Below are 19,119 nucleotides of genomic sequence, written 5' to 3'. Positions count from 1 at the left end.
AAGTAAAAGCAAGGGAGAGCAGATGAGGCCACCATCGCTATGATGACTTAATACCAAGAGCACATGATTCTACCAAATCACAATCTGGTTTTTAAACAAAAGCACAGTGCATAATGCCAAATGATGTTTTGTGGGTGTAAACACTGCGGTATACCCATTGCCTGTGGTTAATCCATGGTGCCACATTCTTGGCGTTTAAGAGATTTCCGGACCCCGGCACAAAACAAGGATGCTGTGAGGTATAACAATAGGCAGCTCCCTGCAGGAAAGCTGACACTCATGACTCACACACCAGCAGGTACCGTCATTATGCCTCAGAGTCACATTTGATTTGGGTAAAAAAGATTTCCCAGAAATTAATGGTTGCCATTATGACAGCCTGTACGCCTTTAGGACAAAACTCGCTCTCTCTCTCCCTCTCTCTCCCTCTCTCTCTCTCTCTATTAAGATTAACAGCTAAACAAAACCAACATAATAGTATTCAAGTACATGCAAATCTGGAGACAGCTCCACAGTGTGCTGCCAATCATATTCATGATATGCTACAGACTCTCCACTTTGCCAGAAAATGCATTAAGACTGCAGCTGTGCTATCTTTCACAGATATTGCAAATTAATTGCGGTGAAATTCCGGACAATGACTCCCACATGAAAACACTTTTCATTTCTTTTAAGCCACATCATTTGGTAACAACGGTCTCATGACTGCAAGCCAAACTGCAGTCACATATTTGAGATGGCTTTTGAGAGATCTTAGTGAGAAGATATAACAGACAACATAATGCTTGTAAAGTTAAATTTAAGGCATTTTAAGACCATATTTATTGTCATTTAGCACTCAAATAGAGGAACCTAATCATATAACTCATAAATGCAGCAAGGTGTTAAATATAATCAGGTTATTCACAATGAACCATGAGCCAAAACTATGTGGCAGAATAAAGAAATGTGAAAGTAAAACAGTCTGCATGGCTGATGGGATGTTGTGTTCTCACTTCTCAGACAAAACACAAAACACTTCTAAAACCTGAACTGAAGACTGACGGGACAAAGTAAAAGAAAGTGTATTCAGGTGCGTCAAAGTGTTCACAGGCCAAACCAAAGACTCACCTCTTCCACTGGACAGGCAGAGTGTGTGAACTCAGAGTTGGGATGAGAAACACTTTTCTCCCACTTTTCAGCCATGTGGTTGACCTCCTCCAGCTGTTGCTCACGGCTCTTCTGTGTGTTCAGCAAAGTCACCTCATAGAACTCTTGGATATCTGGGGAAACAAGTATGAATAGACTCAGATGCTGGTTTCCTTGTCTACGGCCTCCACACACGTTCGCATCAACATTGAAAAACATTTGATGCACATCCCAGTTTAAACTAAGAGCTATTAGCATTCACCACCAGTGTTTTCTCTTGCATAGAATAATTATTTTACTTAGTTTAACTAGTTGGGGGCGTGAGTGTGACACACTGGCAACCTGTCTGGGACGTTACATGCCTCTCATCCAGTGAATGCTATAGTATAATCTATTCTTATGATCCCGAGAAACCCTGTACATTTATGGAGCACAATGCCCCACAATGTAAATGTATCATCCTGGGAACCTGCAATGCGAATTTCAATAAAACTTATTGTCTTTAAAGGAATGTGCCAAAACACACACACACAAACACACACACACACACATAAGCACACACACACACACACACACACACACACACACACACACAAGCACACACGCACACATACCTCAGGATGGTGACAGCAAAACAATATTTAATGAATGTGTATAGAATAAAAAGAACTCCCAGATCAACATGACTCATTCCTCAAAAGCAGCGTGAACAACAGATGTGACTAACAACCAAACTTCAGGTATCTTCTGTTTTCTAACATCGAAGCAGAATTTGTTGAAGAAACTGGAAGAACATGTCCTTCACTCAACCACGACGAGCAACCACGTCGGCATAAGCGATTCAATGTTGTCGTGTCCTTCTTCCTTTTTCTCTGATTCTCAGCATGAGTCACTGCAGCACAATCTTCCAGAGCGAAAGGACCTCACATCTGTTGGTGCATCATTACCACATACACCACTAAGCCTCTGTATTGTGTCACTCAAGTGGGCTCTTTGTTTGGCATGCAGTGTAAGTGCGATTGTTATCAAAATGCAGACACTTTTTTGTTGAATAGACAGCCGTGTTTTTACCAAGACAACTAGACCTCTAACAAGTGATCGGCCACGCCAGTCCAATGCCTCGTCTCTGCACATAAAAGCCGCATTTACATTTAAATGGAAGTTATTAACCACAAGCTATTAGCATTCACCACCAGGCACAGGGGACAGTAATGTTTCTGTCCCCGTGGAAGCCCGTATGATTCCACATAGGTCTGTTTTAGAATGTGTGAATAAACTTTGATTCAAGTTTTTTCTCTAAAAATGCATACATTTGCATATTTTGTCATTCTTGGTAGAAACAGGCTATCAAAGATATAAGTGAATACAGCTAAATACATGCAGATCCTCCAAAGGCTCTGGGATGATTAGCATACAGTGGGGCGAGTTTCCTTAACAGAGACAGTGTAGTATATAGGTTAAAATAGTTGTTGTTCATCATCTATTTTATCGCAATTACGACGGTAAAGTTACTTACTTGATGCATATTCATACAGTTCAACTTAGGCTGTATGAATATGCATGAATAAGCACAAAGTATCTAATACAACAAAACATCACAACAATGTTTTGCAAATCAATAACACATTGCATTCTGAAACTGTCAACAGTGGTCATGATGGCCAGCTATTCACAAGCAGAGCATCTCTAAGCAACACAACAGTGTCCACAGTTTCAGTTTAAACAGAAGCACTCCTTGAAGTTTGCTAAAAGTAACTTACAGTGCAGGAAAACCTCTCTCCTCTCTTCATTCATGTTGTTGTCCTGTGATACTGTGAGCTGCGACAGGACCGGGCGCCTGATGACAAGCAAACTGCCAGTCTAATCCTTAGACATAGAGGCCGCCTGTTCCCTTCAATGCAGACAATGACCTTACACCCCACATGGCTGATTTCTAATTCAGCTCTCACTTGGGTAATGTGCTTAACACAACCAACCATTCAAGCCCTCCCCCCCTTTGGGCAAAACCCCCTTTTTTCCACCAACAGATGATCTGCTACCGATTTAATGCGCATATACAGTATTTCATGATAACATGCACACGTTTAGTGTCGGGCATTAAGAGCTCCACACAAGGACAACAGCTATCAGCTTTGGACCCGTCCTCCCTGCTGTCCTCCTCATTCACCCTTTGTGACGCTGAGCTGCTTTACTCAAGGCAACTAGCACGATAATTAAGCACATGGTTGGCGTGTAAAGGGTGTTTTGAGCCACACCGGGAACAACTTTAAATGTCCCTGTAGTGTGTGCATGTTTTATATAATGTGTGCTGGGAATCTTCACAGGCCAGGGTCATTCTCTCCTTCAGGGTCTATGTGGAAACTATTAGGGAAGCGACAAGAGCCAAAGATGATTCTGAGGCTTCATATTGTCAAGATAGTACATGGGTAGCAATGCAACCATATATTTAGAATCATGTTCTACCTCAGTCAGGTAGAACATGATTCTAATGCTGGTCTAGGTGCAACGTTGTCAGGATACCGTACCTGCACGTATATGCAAGACATCCGGAAGTTATCTAAAAGAATACCTATAGATATTTGTGTATCATTAAGCAATCACAGCATGCAAAGACGTCTTCATCAGGTTGTGCTTGCACAGCGAGAGTTCTCATTAGAGAAGTAAGGCACAAAAAAGAAACACATCTTCAGACTTGATACAAATACAGTATAGTAATGTTTACAACATTTGGAATTTGGGATGCACACTAAAGTGATTTTCTTTATAATAATTTCACCAACAAATAACAAATTAAAATAATTTACTCAGCATGTGTATGTCAAGTTTGAAAGTAATCGCCACAGTGATTTGATATTCCATGAGTTTGACCTGCGTAGAAGTAAATCTAACCTCCTGAGTCCCGACATTTATTTTGTATGTTTTTTTTAATTTCTCCTTGCTTTTTTGACTTAGAGGGACCTAATAAGTATAAAACCAAAAAAGTCTGACATTTGAACACGAAGATTAACACATTTCTTCATGTCTGCTATGTTTTCTTGTGACCCAAAGTGGTAATTATACCGTTAGGGGGGCAATGTCCAGATAGTCAAATGTCCAGACTTGAGGACAACAGGTTTAAGTTAAGCATAATGAGGTATAAGGTGAAAAGAAGGAAAATGCAATGTCCACATATGAGGACACTGGGTCTCAGAAGGATAAAAGCCATTCAGTAGTGAAACCGGGAAATCACAGAGCTAGCAAGTTAATCTGCTATAGTAGGTCTGTAACACACCGACGTTTGACTCAACTAATCTGTATTATCTGTAGTGGAAGCACGCCTCACCCAGCGTGTGGCTGCATTACAGTTTATATGAGAAAAGGGTTTGAGCTTCACAAGAGAGAATCATGAAGTTGATTCATATTGCTTTGACAAAGATTGTATAGTTATTCAAATCCTAAGAAATATCTATTATATTCATACAGCATATTCTTATAACGAGAAAAATGTTGTCTGAGACTGAGGCAGATGTATTTACACTGAGTGCCTGTCTAGTTAAAGACAAACTGTTTTCTTTGAGTCGGTGGGAAAGCTGCTGTGGTTTTCTCCTGAAGAGAAGCATGATCAGCAATGTACCAAGACCATTTTTCATAGGAGTGAAAGTAAGAAAAGGTCATCTTACATTGGTGATACACAGCTATTTTGACCAGTTCTATTAATTAAGAGTCACAGCCTGTTCCACAATGTGCCCAATTTGTTGGGGAACAAAGTTACTCTACGTCCTCTTCTGTCACGATCATAAGACGGCATTTTTACTTTCTCTCATCACTTTTCGCTTTCAACTTGAAAGCGACCGTTTGCATGCTGCTTTCACCCCTTTGGGTTTCCTAGGCAACCCTGCAGTGGAGCTAAGGAGATTTGCATTCACTTTGACACACACATGTTCCACAAGCTCCTCCACTGGTATCTTCCTCTAATGAGGACAAAATCCCACTGACACAAAGCATTTTTTATGGCAAACACACAGGCGCGCAGTCACAATGCAGATCTGCATTCTTAGCGCTTACGTAATGTGGGTGGGTGGAGTGATCTGGGGATTGCGGTGATTGCCCCCGTGGAGCTGTGTTAGGTTAGGGGGGGAGCGATTATTCCAGCTGCATCCACTCCCCACAGTGAGCCCTCCTCCACAGTGACTAAGGTGCCAGCTAATCCTTCTATCTCCCACCACACACAGGCTACCAATTATTGTTAATACATCACTGCTTTCATTCCACTCCAGGAAGCAATAACATATGGTCAGGTCAGGTAGATGGTGTTTCAGTGGAAGGATGTCATTCAGGAATGTAGTTTGGATATATTCAAGTCACGAAGTCCAACTTTTACAATTACGTTCCTAGAATAATGAGGAAAATAAACTTGGGTAGTGCTCCTCAGATTTCTTACAGGCAGAGGTGACAGAGAGCTGTAGCCAACAGCAAAGTAATCACCTTGTGAGATTATGCATTAAAACTACAGCCAAGCAAGGTACTGAGTTACAGGTTTCGTTTGTTACTGTACATTGCAATACTAGATGGTCTCACCCAACAAGTGTACTTCTTTGTACCTGAGTTCCTTGCTCCCACTAGCCTATGTGCTCTTTATTGCACACACCACTGAGTCTACAGTTCCCGCCCTCTTTGCCTCACTTTGCAGCGGCAGCATCACCACCGAAAGAATGAAAGTAAAGGTTAAAAATGACAGAAAAGCTTGATTTAACAGCGGAACAGTGCATAACTGGGGGGAAAAACAGTAAAAACAGTACAAGCATTCAAATGAATGTCGTTACCACTGAGGCAAATGGAAAACATGCACCTGAGCAGACTAAAATATTTTCAATAAATAGATTTAATAAGGACAAACACAGGAGCAGAAGTGAAAAACAATAATTAATAACAAGCCTGGACTTCCACTGTCACATCCACGACCTCACTTCATGGCATCTCCATGGAAACAAATAGCGAGTACATTTTAGTCAGAAAGCCCGTACTTGTGAAGCAAAAAAAAAAGTGCTGAGGAGACAAGGCAAGATTTCGGCGTACACACAGAAAGGAGACAACACAAACACAAGAAGAACTGTTCAACTATAACTCGATCAGCCATTGGTGCCATTACCCCAACACATGGTCTAGTATTAGAATTTAGATAGAAATGCCGGCTTATGGTGAAATTATTATTTTGATTACAATTCATGCAGTATTTTATTATTGTATTGTTTTATATACAGTAGGTAATTCAAAAACATATCATGCATGGATTGGAAATATTCCACAATATGATGAAATGACTGTGATCTACAGACACACATTTGCCTCTCAAACAGCGATGTGAGACACAACGTTTTAGATGCCCGGACAATTAAAAGATTCTTCTACAACTGCTTCAAAAAAAATTCATCTTACATCAGCATCCTTGCAGTAAGCAACACTGACACATTAAAAGGCCCGGAGACAGGAAACCAGAATCAACTCAATACTGTGTCCTACTTACCAAGAAGAATTGTAGTGACAAGAAGATTATCACAATAAAAGTGATAACATATTATTTCTTTGGGAAAATGAAAACAACCTAGCAGTGATAGAATCCTGCTGTCACCAAGTGAGTTATAAATTACTGAGATAAATGCGTCTTTCTCACCATCACTGGTATGAGTGTACTATGAACAACACAGTATTAACAAAAAAGAATATAGCACAATGACTTTGGCATGTTTTGATTGCGTTTCTTTTGTCCTGCATTGTATCCTTGAAGTAGGACATTATTAGAGATGTTAACACACTCGTTTACAGTGGGTACTGCTCCCGTCAGGTTCCCTCCCATGCCTCTATCTCTACCTTACGTCCCAGGGCTTGACTTGGCTATAACTAACCTGACTTATCTAATCATCTGTATGTGGTCAAATATATTTGACAGATTGATGGTCAAACCTTCATTTACGAGTCTATTATGAAACCTTTACAATGCTTTAATGTGCAAAAACAACCAATCGATTCCACTACTACTCTGCCGTGCACACTAGGGATGTCAGGGTTTAAGTTTTAGACAGTACGACATAATACTGTAATATTGTGAAATAAACCCAATTTCCCAAATGTTCATAATATGACACACACAGAAAAACAGCTGGTGTCTGCATTCACATTTTTTTGTCTTGCCTTAAAACAAGTATGACTGTAGACTCCACTGTACCTCTCCTTTGAAATCATTTATCGTCATTACGGCCAATTACAGATGCATTTTTAGAGCATGACCATTAGTTACACTGCCAAATGTAAGTTGTTGTTTTTTGCGCAAAATAAAAACAAGCTTTAATCTGAATCTCAATGTCCTGTAGCTTCGGTTCTCTTTTTTAAGATGAAGGTGCCAAAACTGTGATCCAGATCTGCTGCAGCAAAAAACAACAACTCAACATCCCGAGTGTATACTGAACATAATATAACATATAAACATGTGACAGATGTAAATGTCTAATCGAAAACGAACCTCCAACATCCTCTCAGCTTTGATGGGTTCAACACATAGAATACAATAGAAATGAGGGAACTGTCATACTGGGAAAAAATGCTTCGTACAGTATCTATAAGTGGATCTGCTCGATAGTGTCGACACCAATGTTTGAGAAAAAAATACATTTCAGAGTAATATCAATACAGTTACTACAAACTGAGACATAGATCTGAAGATCAAAGAGAATATGAGGCCAAAATGAGGAACGGCAGCAGTACAGTAGTAGGAGATTGCTGTAATTGATGACTCATAACCCACAGTTTCATGACGACTCCATGCCTACACACACTGCCGTCAGCGTGATGGGAATCTGAAAGCTGGAACATATGACTGTTTTACTGAGTGTGTGGCTGCAATTTGCCATGATTAGAGTTTAGCCATGAGGTTGAAGCAAAGCGCAGTCAGTTCCAGCAGGGTCAGCTCAGTGAGGGGGCGTGTTAATGACCTTACCGTTGTGGGAGGAATAACTAAGCTGGCGCTGTGCTATCATAAAGTTCTACATCATTTTCTTTGACAAGCAGGCAGTACCAGACATACAACATTCTGTTTCATAACTCACATCAGTCACATCATTCAGCTTCATGTTCTACACGTTGAAGTCCTGTATGTCTTTAAAACAGCAAAGCAATTTACTTTGTGAATCTAGACAACCATCAAATCTGACCCGTATCTGACCACTACAACAACTTGTCTTCACTGAATTGATGGATAATTTGGCTCAAAGAGTGAAGATGTGTACCTTGGGAAAATACAAACAAGAGAAGTGGAGCTGCACATTGTCAACAGTAACCCCTGTATTATGTCTCCCTCTACTGGAGCTCAAATTGTTCTTATAAATACTTGTGTACTCCATGCACATCCACATTGCCCCACCATGGATAAGGCGTATCATTAAACTCTAATTTAATATTAAGCCTGTTGTGACATAGAGTAAAATATGTTAATTAATACCATTTTTCTTAAATAAAGTAGTTGTGCAGAGAAGACTTATTGAGATTACTCCAATAAATACGCCTCTAGCCTGAAACTCTACTGAGAGATGTTGATTATGTTGTGTGGGCACAGGTATGAATGTTTGACATTTGAACATTCTCCATTATTATCACGTTGCTTCTGCAGCAACAGAATACCCCGCAGTCACCATGGTAATTTCTCACCTGCCTCACTTCAGAACACATACAACATTGAACATATCAAATCCCTGTTTTTCTATGACGGGGTAACAGTTGTGTTGCTCACAATCTAATTTACAGTGAAATGTAAATTCACTGTATTTTTATATTTGTAGCTTTTATGGCATTTGTAAATTGTAAATTCACTGTATTTTTATATTTGTAGCTTTTATGGCATTTGTAGCTTTTATGGCATTTATAATTTTGAAATTATTATAAATGGTATGTGATTCTCTCAAAACCTCAACTTAGTCCCTTGCGAATATTCTATGACAAGATAGTTTGTTTAACATTTTCATGATTCATATTAAAGGGATGTTATGATGGAGCTTCTAACGTGATTAATTTATGGGCGCTGTTTGAATTCTACTTTCATTCCGAGGTTTCAAATAAATTGTAAAAAAAAAAAAAAACACCGAGAGATGAAACTACAAAAATTGTCATTGCTATTTAAAATGCCTAAAGTGTCCTTTGTGTTAGGATTGTGCTGATTTTTTGAGAGGTCCATTGGTGCACTGGCAGTAAAGCAGTGCGGATTAAAGGATTAAAGCAAATATTTGTCTGGGCCTGATCACTGTCCATCTCAATCAGGTCACCTTATAAACACACACCGGCCTTAATCGACACCTCAGCAAACCCACAACAGCTCCGTGTGCAGCATATACACAGTATGTGACATAAGTAAGGTTTAAAATACCATGTGACATGATGGATGAACATCAAACACAGAGACATTCATTCAGTCCTTTCATTACATTACACATCTCACTCATTCCACAAGATGGCAGGCTTTTACATCAATTCGTACCTCAACTATGACTTGATCCTATCATTTCTGTGTTAAGCAACCGCCACAGTTGAATCTATTCGCTTGATAATGTAAAACTGACAGGACAACCTATTAATGAAATAAATATAGGAGGACAGATGGCAAAATGCAGTTTGTGTAAAAATTGGATGTGTAAATGAATGTCTACCTCCAGTCTGGATGACATATTAGTTCAGCCAGCTATGTAGAAAATATAGCCCTCCAAATTATGTAAAGCATTCAGTGAGATGTTGGAAATGGCGTTGATGTGACCTCAGCCACTGTAGTAACCTATGATGTATTTGACTTAATGCAAAGTCCTATAATCTACTATGAAAGCATGAACTCTTTACTTGAGATAGACAGAGACATATGTGACAATGCAGCAACTCAGCAGCCATATTAAGCCACATTTGAACACTGTTTGACATCATAATGTAAGATCTGTATCTACCCTTGACATCATTGCAAATCCAATCTACTTGTACTCTACCTCAGGGTCTATGTATAAAATTCAACAACAATGGTAGTGATAATACAGCCTGCCTTCCTTCCTTCTCTATCTCTCTCTCTCCTCTTTCCCCTCTTTCTATATAAAAAAATGCACATGTCATGTACAATGTTTGCGTCAATAAAAACAAATTGCAAAAATGAACACTGAGAGATGCTCTTACTTCATCTTAAATAATGGATAAAGGGGTAGCAGTGGAATCATCTTGTGTCTCGTTTCTTTGTAGTGCTGGAATATGCCATTGATTTTAAACTACATGTTTATCTGTGGCACCAAGAAAATACTGAATTGTAATAACAGTAAAAGTAAGTACTACATGGCAGATACAAACTTGTCTGTCTGTTTCTTTGTAGTCTCTGGTATGACAACGGAGTACAACTGGATGATGAAAGGTCACACAGATTAGGACTTCAGCGATTCACTTCGTCGGGGGTCACTGCATTGATAAGATAATGCAAGAAATATCACGCGAGTATGCTTGATTACTAATTGTCATACTTTCCGACTTCTTACTGTAACCAAATACGAACCTCCCAATGGCATTAAGAGTCTGCCTGGGAAGAATTTAATTAATACTGAGTGTAGATTACAGAAAAGGAAACCTCACAGGAAGTCTCTCTCTCTCTCCCTCCCTCTCCCTAGATATTAACTGTCAGTGCAGAGAGACCATGAATATCGTATTAAAGAGGAGTGTCAAGTGTACATTGTATATGCGTGGAAGTCAGTCACTGAAGTTATTGCAGTTTGGACAGAGTGCAGTCAGTCATACATACAGGAATATAATTCAAGTTTCATCCATAGGAGGATTCAGAGCTGGTGTATTATCTATGTTACATAACAGAGCAGAGAGAGGGTGCTGGAGTTCAGGCAGAGCCACAGAGGCACAATGGGTGAAAAATGGGAGTGGACAAAATGTGTATTACCTAATAATGCTATGAAAGAAAGGTACAACTACAATTCAAAATGCAAATGCAGGGTTACACACACCGCATTTGAAATGATCCAATAACCACACAACCCTAATTCTTCCAAAAAAATTAATCCAGACTTCGCAGCAATCATTATCATCACTTTAACTCCGGATTTAGAGCATGTCATGATCCTGTTGTGTCCCTCATTTCTGTCTGCTCCTGCCTGTCCGTCTCTTCTTGTGTGTGTGTGTGTGTGTGTCTGTGTGTGTGTGTGGTTGTGTCTGCTTATTGTCCCCGTTTTCCCTCTCCTGCCAGTCACACAACCCCCACTCCAGTTCGTCTGAGTCCTCAGGTTTGAACCCCCGTTTGTAACAAAGTGCATTTTTGACAACATACACAAGACTTAAGAAACAAGACTTAACTGTGCAGAGAATTAACTGCAACAAGTCCACTGGCAACTTTGAAATTGAAATGAATTGACATGTGCGTTGGCCGTACTGATGTGTACTGTACAGGAACATACATTTTATGTAAACAGATCAACCCTAATGTGTAGCATAGCACCCACACACATCAACTCATCAACATGTGTTTGAAACAAATCCATTCAATGTGGACCAATGTGACTGACACCAATGTGTAACAATTCAGACTATGTTATGAAAACAACAGTCTCATCTTCATTTTCAGGATTAAGATTTCTTTATCTGTAGGGCAATATTAACACCCGTGATGCGGCGTGTCGTGTTGAAACAAGTCTGACAGATGTCGCGCTCAGCTACAGAAGTTATAATTATTTCCCCCCATGATTGAAAGTGAAAGTATGTAACCAGCATTGTAAGCAGATCATAAAGTCCTGTGCAGATGAGTGACTGCACAATAAATAGTGTGGATGATGAATGGGTTAATCCTTGCAGGGATCCACTCTGCAGTGATGGGAGGTTTAGCTGGGTGCCCACGCCACTGAACAGATTAGACAGCACCTAATGCTTTGTAAGATGATTACATCTATTTCAGGAGGCATTTATTCCATAACAGAGTTGTAAATGTGTTTGATTCCATTGCTCGACCTATTGTTCCTCACGACTGCCAAAGGAAGTGATAAGACGGTCGAGGTTCCTTCTAAGTGAAGTCCGTTCATTCATGTAACACTGCACCCACACACTCCTCCTCTTGGATGTATGAAAAATAGCTAAACTAAACTACCAAACCTTTGTATTACAAGTCAATATTTTCTCCCAGTATGAACTAATAGTCCCTGATCAGTCATTGACAAATAGTTCTTCCAAGTAAGTTACTGTACATTGTTCTGGTCAGCAGACAAAATAATAATCAATACTGCTTTCACGAGACAGCCTGCGGTGCGCCATGGAAATAAATCTTTTATGCGCGGCGGCATCATGAGTGGAAGATGTGACTTTGTTCCTGGAGAACATCTGTCACAGGATATTACGCAAGCAATGAAAGTGCATGTAGGGCAAGATTAGAAATGTATAATAATCCGCACTTGTCCACACAGTGAATATTTATTTACAAAATACATTTTAAATTGGGTTGTCAACCTGAGTTTACTGTACGACAGAGAAAGGAGGTGGACGAAAGGCATACGAAGCCGTAAATAAACTCATGTTAGAGCAAAACAACTGAGGAACAAAGTGAAGAAGAAGATGCTGGCAGGAGATTGCAGGTTATTAGAGGAAAAGCCAAGCCAAGATCACATAAGTTTGTCTAATGGCATTTGTCCTCTCCGCTGTGCATCAACCCAGAAAACCGAACAGCTCATAGTTGATGATATGATACAAAAAACGGAACACGCCGCTTTTATTTTACTGCTAAAGCGGATTTAGAGTTTATTTCACTGATTTAATTTGACCATCGTCTGACTGTTGAAGACCGATTCCGTCCTTTCAGTGTACGCGGCGCTTACGAGGTCACGTGAAGTAACGGTACACTCATTCCTTGGTCAGTTTTTCGATGAGTTGGCGCTACATGGAACCTACTGGAGAAAATCAAATTAAAGTGTACTGTCTGCACTTAATGGTACTTTAGGGAAGCTTGAGTTCATCCTGCAGGGTCACAACATGATGGTGGAAAGGTTGAAAGTGGACTGAGATCTAGCTTTTTACGAGCTCTCAGTGTGGATCTTTAATCTGCACCAGGGGTCAACTGGCAGGAATCTCTGTTCAAGTGCACTTACAGACAGAGAGGGGAGAGTGAACACAACGTCAGATACTGGCCAGCTGGGAGTGTAGGAAACTCTACAGTGAGGCGAGGGGGGATGACATTATGAACAGTATTAATCACCCCTTTAGAAAAACTATTAAACTAAGTAATAAAGCTGTAACTCGTTATTAACTAATCAAGCCAAAGATAGCTGAACTTGAATCAGATCAAAGGGGTTTCTGATGTATTTGTACAAGCTTAAAATAAAAGGTATCAGGCATGCATAGAGTGGAGCGGCTGTCAAAATCCTGGGCTCAGATCAAGGGGGAAGCGTTCATGTTACCGTAGTTAAAGTCACACAGAACCGTACTGCCACAGGCGACCCTCGCAGGAAAAAACACACACTAAGCTTTCCACTTCCTGAATTTGACTCGGATCGCTTTCGAGCCAAAACTGAAGCGAACCCGACTGAGCTCAGGCGTGCTCGGTCCGAGGCCAGGATCCGATTTCACAAATATGTCAAAACAAGTGGGACTTTCAGGTCAAACAAAACAGGGTTCGATTCGACCGCAGCAAATGTTAAAGCACCCTGATGTTATAGTTTGAAGTTGAGATTCCAGCTTTGGCCCAACCATCCTGAGATGTCACTGGTGATAATGGAGGACAAAGTGACCTCTCATGTTTGCCAGACCCAAAAGCCTTAAATATGAATAATTAGAATAAATATGAGCATTTTCATATTTTCTGATGAGGGGCAGTCTTTTCCCCAACGGAGCTGATGTGGTAGTTGCCGTGGCCGCGGCTGTCCTCATTACAACCGCCCTTTTGTCTTCAGAGAATACAGTGATTTCCTTAATGGAAAAGTGCCATCTCCGTTTCACAGGCTGTTGGACTGTCCTGCTGTGTGTATCTCACTACATATTTCAGCTGCCAATTCAATCCAAGCTGCAATATTTGCTGCAGTTTGTGCCCTTGTGTGTGTGTGTGTGTGTGTGTGTGTGTGTGTGTGTGTGTGTGTGTCTGTGTGTGTGTGTGTGTGTGTGTGTATGTCCTGAAGTGGCACAGCTGTTAGGCTTGTGTCGTTAGTCCACAACTCATCACAAACGTGACAGGAGGTGCTACAGTGGGCCTCTGCGTTAATACAGAGCCACACATCTGACGCAACGGCCAAATGAATGTTGGGCGGAATTGTTTCAAGTCAGACTTTACAGAGTTTTGCCTCATGTCAAGTGAATACAGAGCCCTGAGGCTAAAGGAAAATTAGGAAATTCTTTACTCCCATAGTACCTTAGCCTTCAGGAAACTGAGGGAGCAAGGATATATTAAAATAACACCGATAACAACTTCATCCGTTCTAATAAATAATGACATTCCTCCAACATCGGTGATGGAAAGTAGACGACGTGTCAGACAAAAACAATATTATGCTGAAACCCTTTTTTGGCACCAGAAGAGGAAAATGTGCATTTCTGGAACCTTTTGAATCGACAGTAAGCGTCACTTTCCCACTGAAATACTTCCAACTAGAAGCAGCTTGTTTCTCTTCCAAACTCTGACCTGCTTTGCAAAGATCTCTAGACAGATTATGTAAACGGAGCCACTTAATATGACTGAACGGCTCGTCCACATGCTTTGATACCAGTCGGGAGGTGGTGGTTTTACAGCTTCTCTTTGGTCACGGTCACCAATGCATGCTGTAATGGAATCAATTTCTATGGCACAGTGGTCAGTTCAGGATTAGGGGGGAATGACCACACAGACAATGGTGGTCAAAACCCCTAAGTAGGGTGGAGCTCATGGAGTCGATCCAGAGCGCCTGAATGGAGCACTACAGCGTGACCACTCATCTGTCTGGTCTGCAACATAAGTGCACTCAGAGCTGCAATATGTTACCTTATAAATCAGGGCTGAACGTGTGTGTGTGTGTGCACACACACACACACACACACACACACACACACACACACACACACACACACACACACACACACCCTTTATGGGGCTGAGAGATCTTACATTCAGGTTGATTTAGTGACGTAAACACCACATGTATCTATCAAATGTAGGAAACGTTTGTCTCAAATGAATCTGATTGGACACTTTGAGAGTATTCCTTGTGAAACTGTACTCTGCGGTCAAGCTGTTTGCTCACATTACATCACTCTATCTTGTTAACAAGCCTGACAGTGATAGCACTAACAATACTTGGACAAGCCTGCAACCACAGTCAGCTGACCAGGTTAGTCATTTGTGTATAGTTTTACTCTAAATAATCAGTTTGCTATAGATTTAGAAGCACCAATGCTAAACCTTCTCCATCATGTTGCATACAGGTTCCCGAGGAGTCAAACAGAAAGCCGCTCCTGTTCAATAAAAGGTATTATAGTTGTGTTTCTATCCGATGATAATACTGACAACCCAGATCTGTTCTTCTTTGGCTCACTCTTGTAAGTTCTGTGAGCCAGATGATTTGACCGGTGAAGGCAAAAGGCTGTGTTTGCAAGTTAAGAAATAAAGTGTTCAAAGCAAAGATCTATGAATTTGTTTTTTTTACCGTTTAAATAAATGCCTGTCATTGTCTAAATCAATCAATCGTTTTTTTTACAGACTTGCCTTTACAGGGGATTTGACCAATTTAAGACATCAACTTTGTCATGGAGAGAATTATTCAGCGGGGTGAGAACAGTTGTACACATATTTAAATATATACAGTATAATGCTATTGTCGTTTTGGTGCTCCACCACAAGTTTGAACATTAAAGCCTCATAGATACTTTTTCTTAACACATCTGTACATCTGGAGTCTGTAGCATGAGCAGGAAGTCATACGTAGACCAAATCATAAACGTGAAAGAAGTCACACGTTGCTTGATGTATTCTCTGACTTACCAAGAAGCGCTTCAAACAGGTTGCTTTTGAAAATCACCATCACTCTCTGAATGGCAGTTTTGAGCTGCTGTTCCTCCGGCCTCCTCAGTTTCGTGCAGTATTCATCCAAAAGCCCCAAGGCCCTGGCTGTGTCTGCAGAGAGGCAGGGATGAAAAGGAACAACATGTGGCATTTGCATCACCACAAACTGGATTTTTTACCCTCATCTGTTGTCATAAATTCCCCTATCAGTCTGTCAGTAAGGAGTACGGGACAATTCATGCAGATACTTGATAGCGATAATCATTTCCAAAACCTAAACCAAGGAGGGAAAACCCACAGAATCTCCATGTTCTTGGATTTTAATGTCATCACTAAGATGATAAATCCTCTCCACGTGTAAGATGATGGATAAAAGGGAAAGCATCTTGCTGCAAGATGTTTAGATTAGGTTATTGTACTAAACTGTCTCCAGACTACACATATACAATATTTACATAGTTTCATGTAAGATGAGTCTTTTGATATTCCGTGTGGCACACAACTCACCTTTTTTTCTAACAGGCATGGCTGATTCAGTGTAAACTTATCTCTTCCTAAGGCTTCTAGTTCAGTCTTCAGTGAATGGTCAAAAAAGTTCACGTTTAACAGGACAACAGGAAAAATGCAATCGCTTTGACAAAGAGAAAGTGTCGTCTCTCTACGTGACAGAGGAAGAGAAGAAGAAGAAGTTCAAAGCTTAAGTTCTCAATGGTTCTCAAAGTGGAGTCCATAAGGGGACCATGAAGGGGTCCTTGGACCAATGTGGTGGTCACTGGTGCCACGGCTGTAAATGTCAACCGCAAAACAGTTCAGCGCAAAGAGGAGATGCGGTTTACTTGGATATCTCTGAGGTCCTCCAGTAAGAAGAAGCGTTGGGATAACCTGACTCAAACAACAGAAGTGTACTGCACAGAGGTTTGTGTGTTATTCATGTCTGGTTCCAACTTGGAAAAAAAATGGATCCTTTGGCTGGACGGCGAGCAAAACCAAGGAAGTGCCTTGTCATGACTGACCCATTCCTGCTCCAAACGGCATTCCACTGGAATAAGCAAACATCAGGACAGCAGGTGGAGACATTACAGGTGGACACCAAGCCGTGAAGTCCTCATAGCCAGATGAAAAGGAGAAGAGAGAGCTGATTTATTGAAGGTCTGGGGTGCCGGCCTGGGTGAAGACTCTCAGCTCCATCCGCAGAGACACAACCCCGGGGTGATGTGGCAGTCTCGGGTCGGTGCTCCACATCATTTATCCCGGTTGGGTGCCTGAGACTCCATGACTGAAGTTTCTGTTCCCCACATAAATATCAAAATACAGAATGATATATGGCGTAGCACACTTCGATTCAAATGACAGGCAGAATTATTAAATGTCAAGACAGCAATGTAAGTAACCGTCCACGCGTTTTTGCTTTCAGGTAAATGTGAAGCTAATAACGTCCAGTCCCTCCAGAGTTTATGTCCGGGGGTTTTGACTTATGCAGGGATGCGCGTAAACCCCCCATGAGGCGGGTTATGAAAATTTATGAAATAAAAAAAATAAAAACCTCCTGTTGTGGCCACTTCGTGTTACTTCTACGCCCGAAAATAAAGAATCATTATGTCCATTCCTTAGCTAGCAGTCATGCTAAATCACCAGACAGCAGCAGTGCCAAATGGAATGATGCTTTCCCAGTGCGACGCCTGGCTGTAGGAAAATACCTGCCAACTGTGGGAGAAAACGCATGGCTCTCAAATGTCTCCATCTATGTTCATATCCCGCAAAGTGGCATGGGTTCGTCGGGAAATGTGCGCTGATAAAAAACAGCACTGTCTGGTTAAATCCTCCAACTGCCACATTTCTTCATGCCTTAACCAGGTACTGTACTGTTAGCTACATGAAGTGACAGCATCACCAGCAGTTTTAACCGCTACAAGCAAGTCAGCCAGAATGAGCAAATGAGCTTCCGTGTGGCGCTTTCAGAATATTCAAATTTGTCCATATGCTTGGTATGGAATGTAATGTTATCTTATTATTATCTTTTACCAAGCAATCGTTACACCTAACAGTTATATCACCACGTTATATTAAAAAAAAATTACATTGCAGACTCGCGTATGTTTTTTTTCATCTGAAGCCCTCTCTGCATGAATTTTCTTGTTGGTAACCAACCGTGGCAAATGCTATGCTTTTATTTTGATGGCGATGGTGCTTGGCTATAGGTACAAATCCCGGTAGCTTGATGCAGCTGTTTTAACTTACCTTAGCAACGCAGGGGCCGCCTGCTGGTTAGCTGGTGCCCATCTCGACTGGCAGAATGAAGTAACCAATCGTACAGCAGGATTTCATGGCGCATCAGGGCGTATCAGCCAATAAGGAAACGTTGGACCTTTGCAGAGGTGAGAGTTGAAATATTACTGCATTAAATGTACTTTAGGATATATTGAAATATATTCTTTATTACAGCAAGTATAATATAATATAATATAATATAATATAATATAATGTAATGTAATGTAATGTATTATAATATAACATAATAAGTACAATGTAGGTTTTTTTTTATCATTACTATTATTATTAATGTTTTTGTCGTTGTTGTTACTCATCAATACTCATCTCTGTGTCTGATGAGAATTTATAGGCAAGTTTGTGTTGACATATAGCACAACAGCGACTCTTAGTGGTCATAAAAGAAAGCACACAAATCAGTTAAATCTGTGGACTGTGGAGGCTTGAATTAAAAAATTATTATGGCTTTTTTTTTTTTATACTGGCAACCTGTTGGGGTTTGTAATCTGTAGGTTATATCAAATTAAGGAGAAAATTATACACTAATTCCCAAAATGGATTGGCCTTCTGTTCCTGCCACTTGAGCCTCCTGATCTTGTTTCGGTCTGTGATAGAGCCTGAGCACTGCATGTTTTCTTTTTTCTCTCTCAGCTGCTTCTCCTGCTCCCATGAAGCTTTATTTTCTCTCACACAGGCCCTCGGGTTGATAGGTTGCTCCTCTTTCTCTA

At 40.7% G+C, this 19,119-nt stretch overlaps 1 protein-coding gene across 1 annotated transcript in view; it reads right to left on the bottom strand.

Moving 5' to 3' along the window:
- Positions 1–16,871, bottom strand: part of dlg2 (discs, large homolog 2 (Drosophila)) — a 137,390-nt gene extending 120,519 nt beyond the window's left edge. The window contains exons 1-3 of the mRNA XM_076161279.1: positions 16,631–16,871; positions 16,103–16,234; positions 1,111–1,262 (exon numbers count right to left, since the gene is read on the bottom strand). Of these exons, the coding sequence (XP_076017394.1) occupies positions 1,111–1,262; positions 16,103–16,234; positions 16,631–16,649 (303 nt within the window). The 5' untranslated portion in view covers positions 16,650–16,871. The remainder of the gene's footprint in view (positions 1–1,110; positions 1,263–16,102; positions 16,235–16,630) is intronic.
- Between the last annotated feature and the right edge of the window lie 2,248 nt (positions 16,872–19,119).

The sequence above is a fragment of the Genypterus blacodes genome, unplaced genomic scaffold, assembly GCF_046128005.1.
Source record: "Genypterus blacodes isolate CSIRO-AG114 ecotype Tasmania unplaced genomic scaffold, CSIRO-AGI_Gbla_v1 ptg000111l_1, whole genome shotgun sequence".
Taxonomy (NCBI): Eukaryota; Metazoa; Chordata; class Actinopteri; order Ophidiiformes; family Ophidiidae; genus Genypterus; species Genypterus blacodes.
This window is presented reverse-complemented; position numbering and strand designations above follow the sequence as displayed.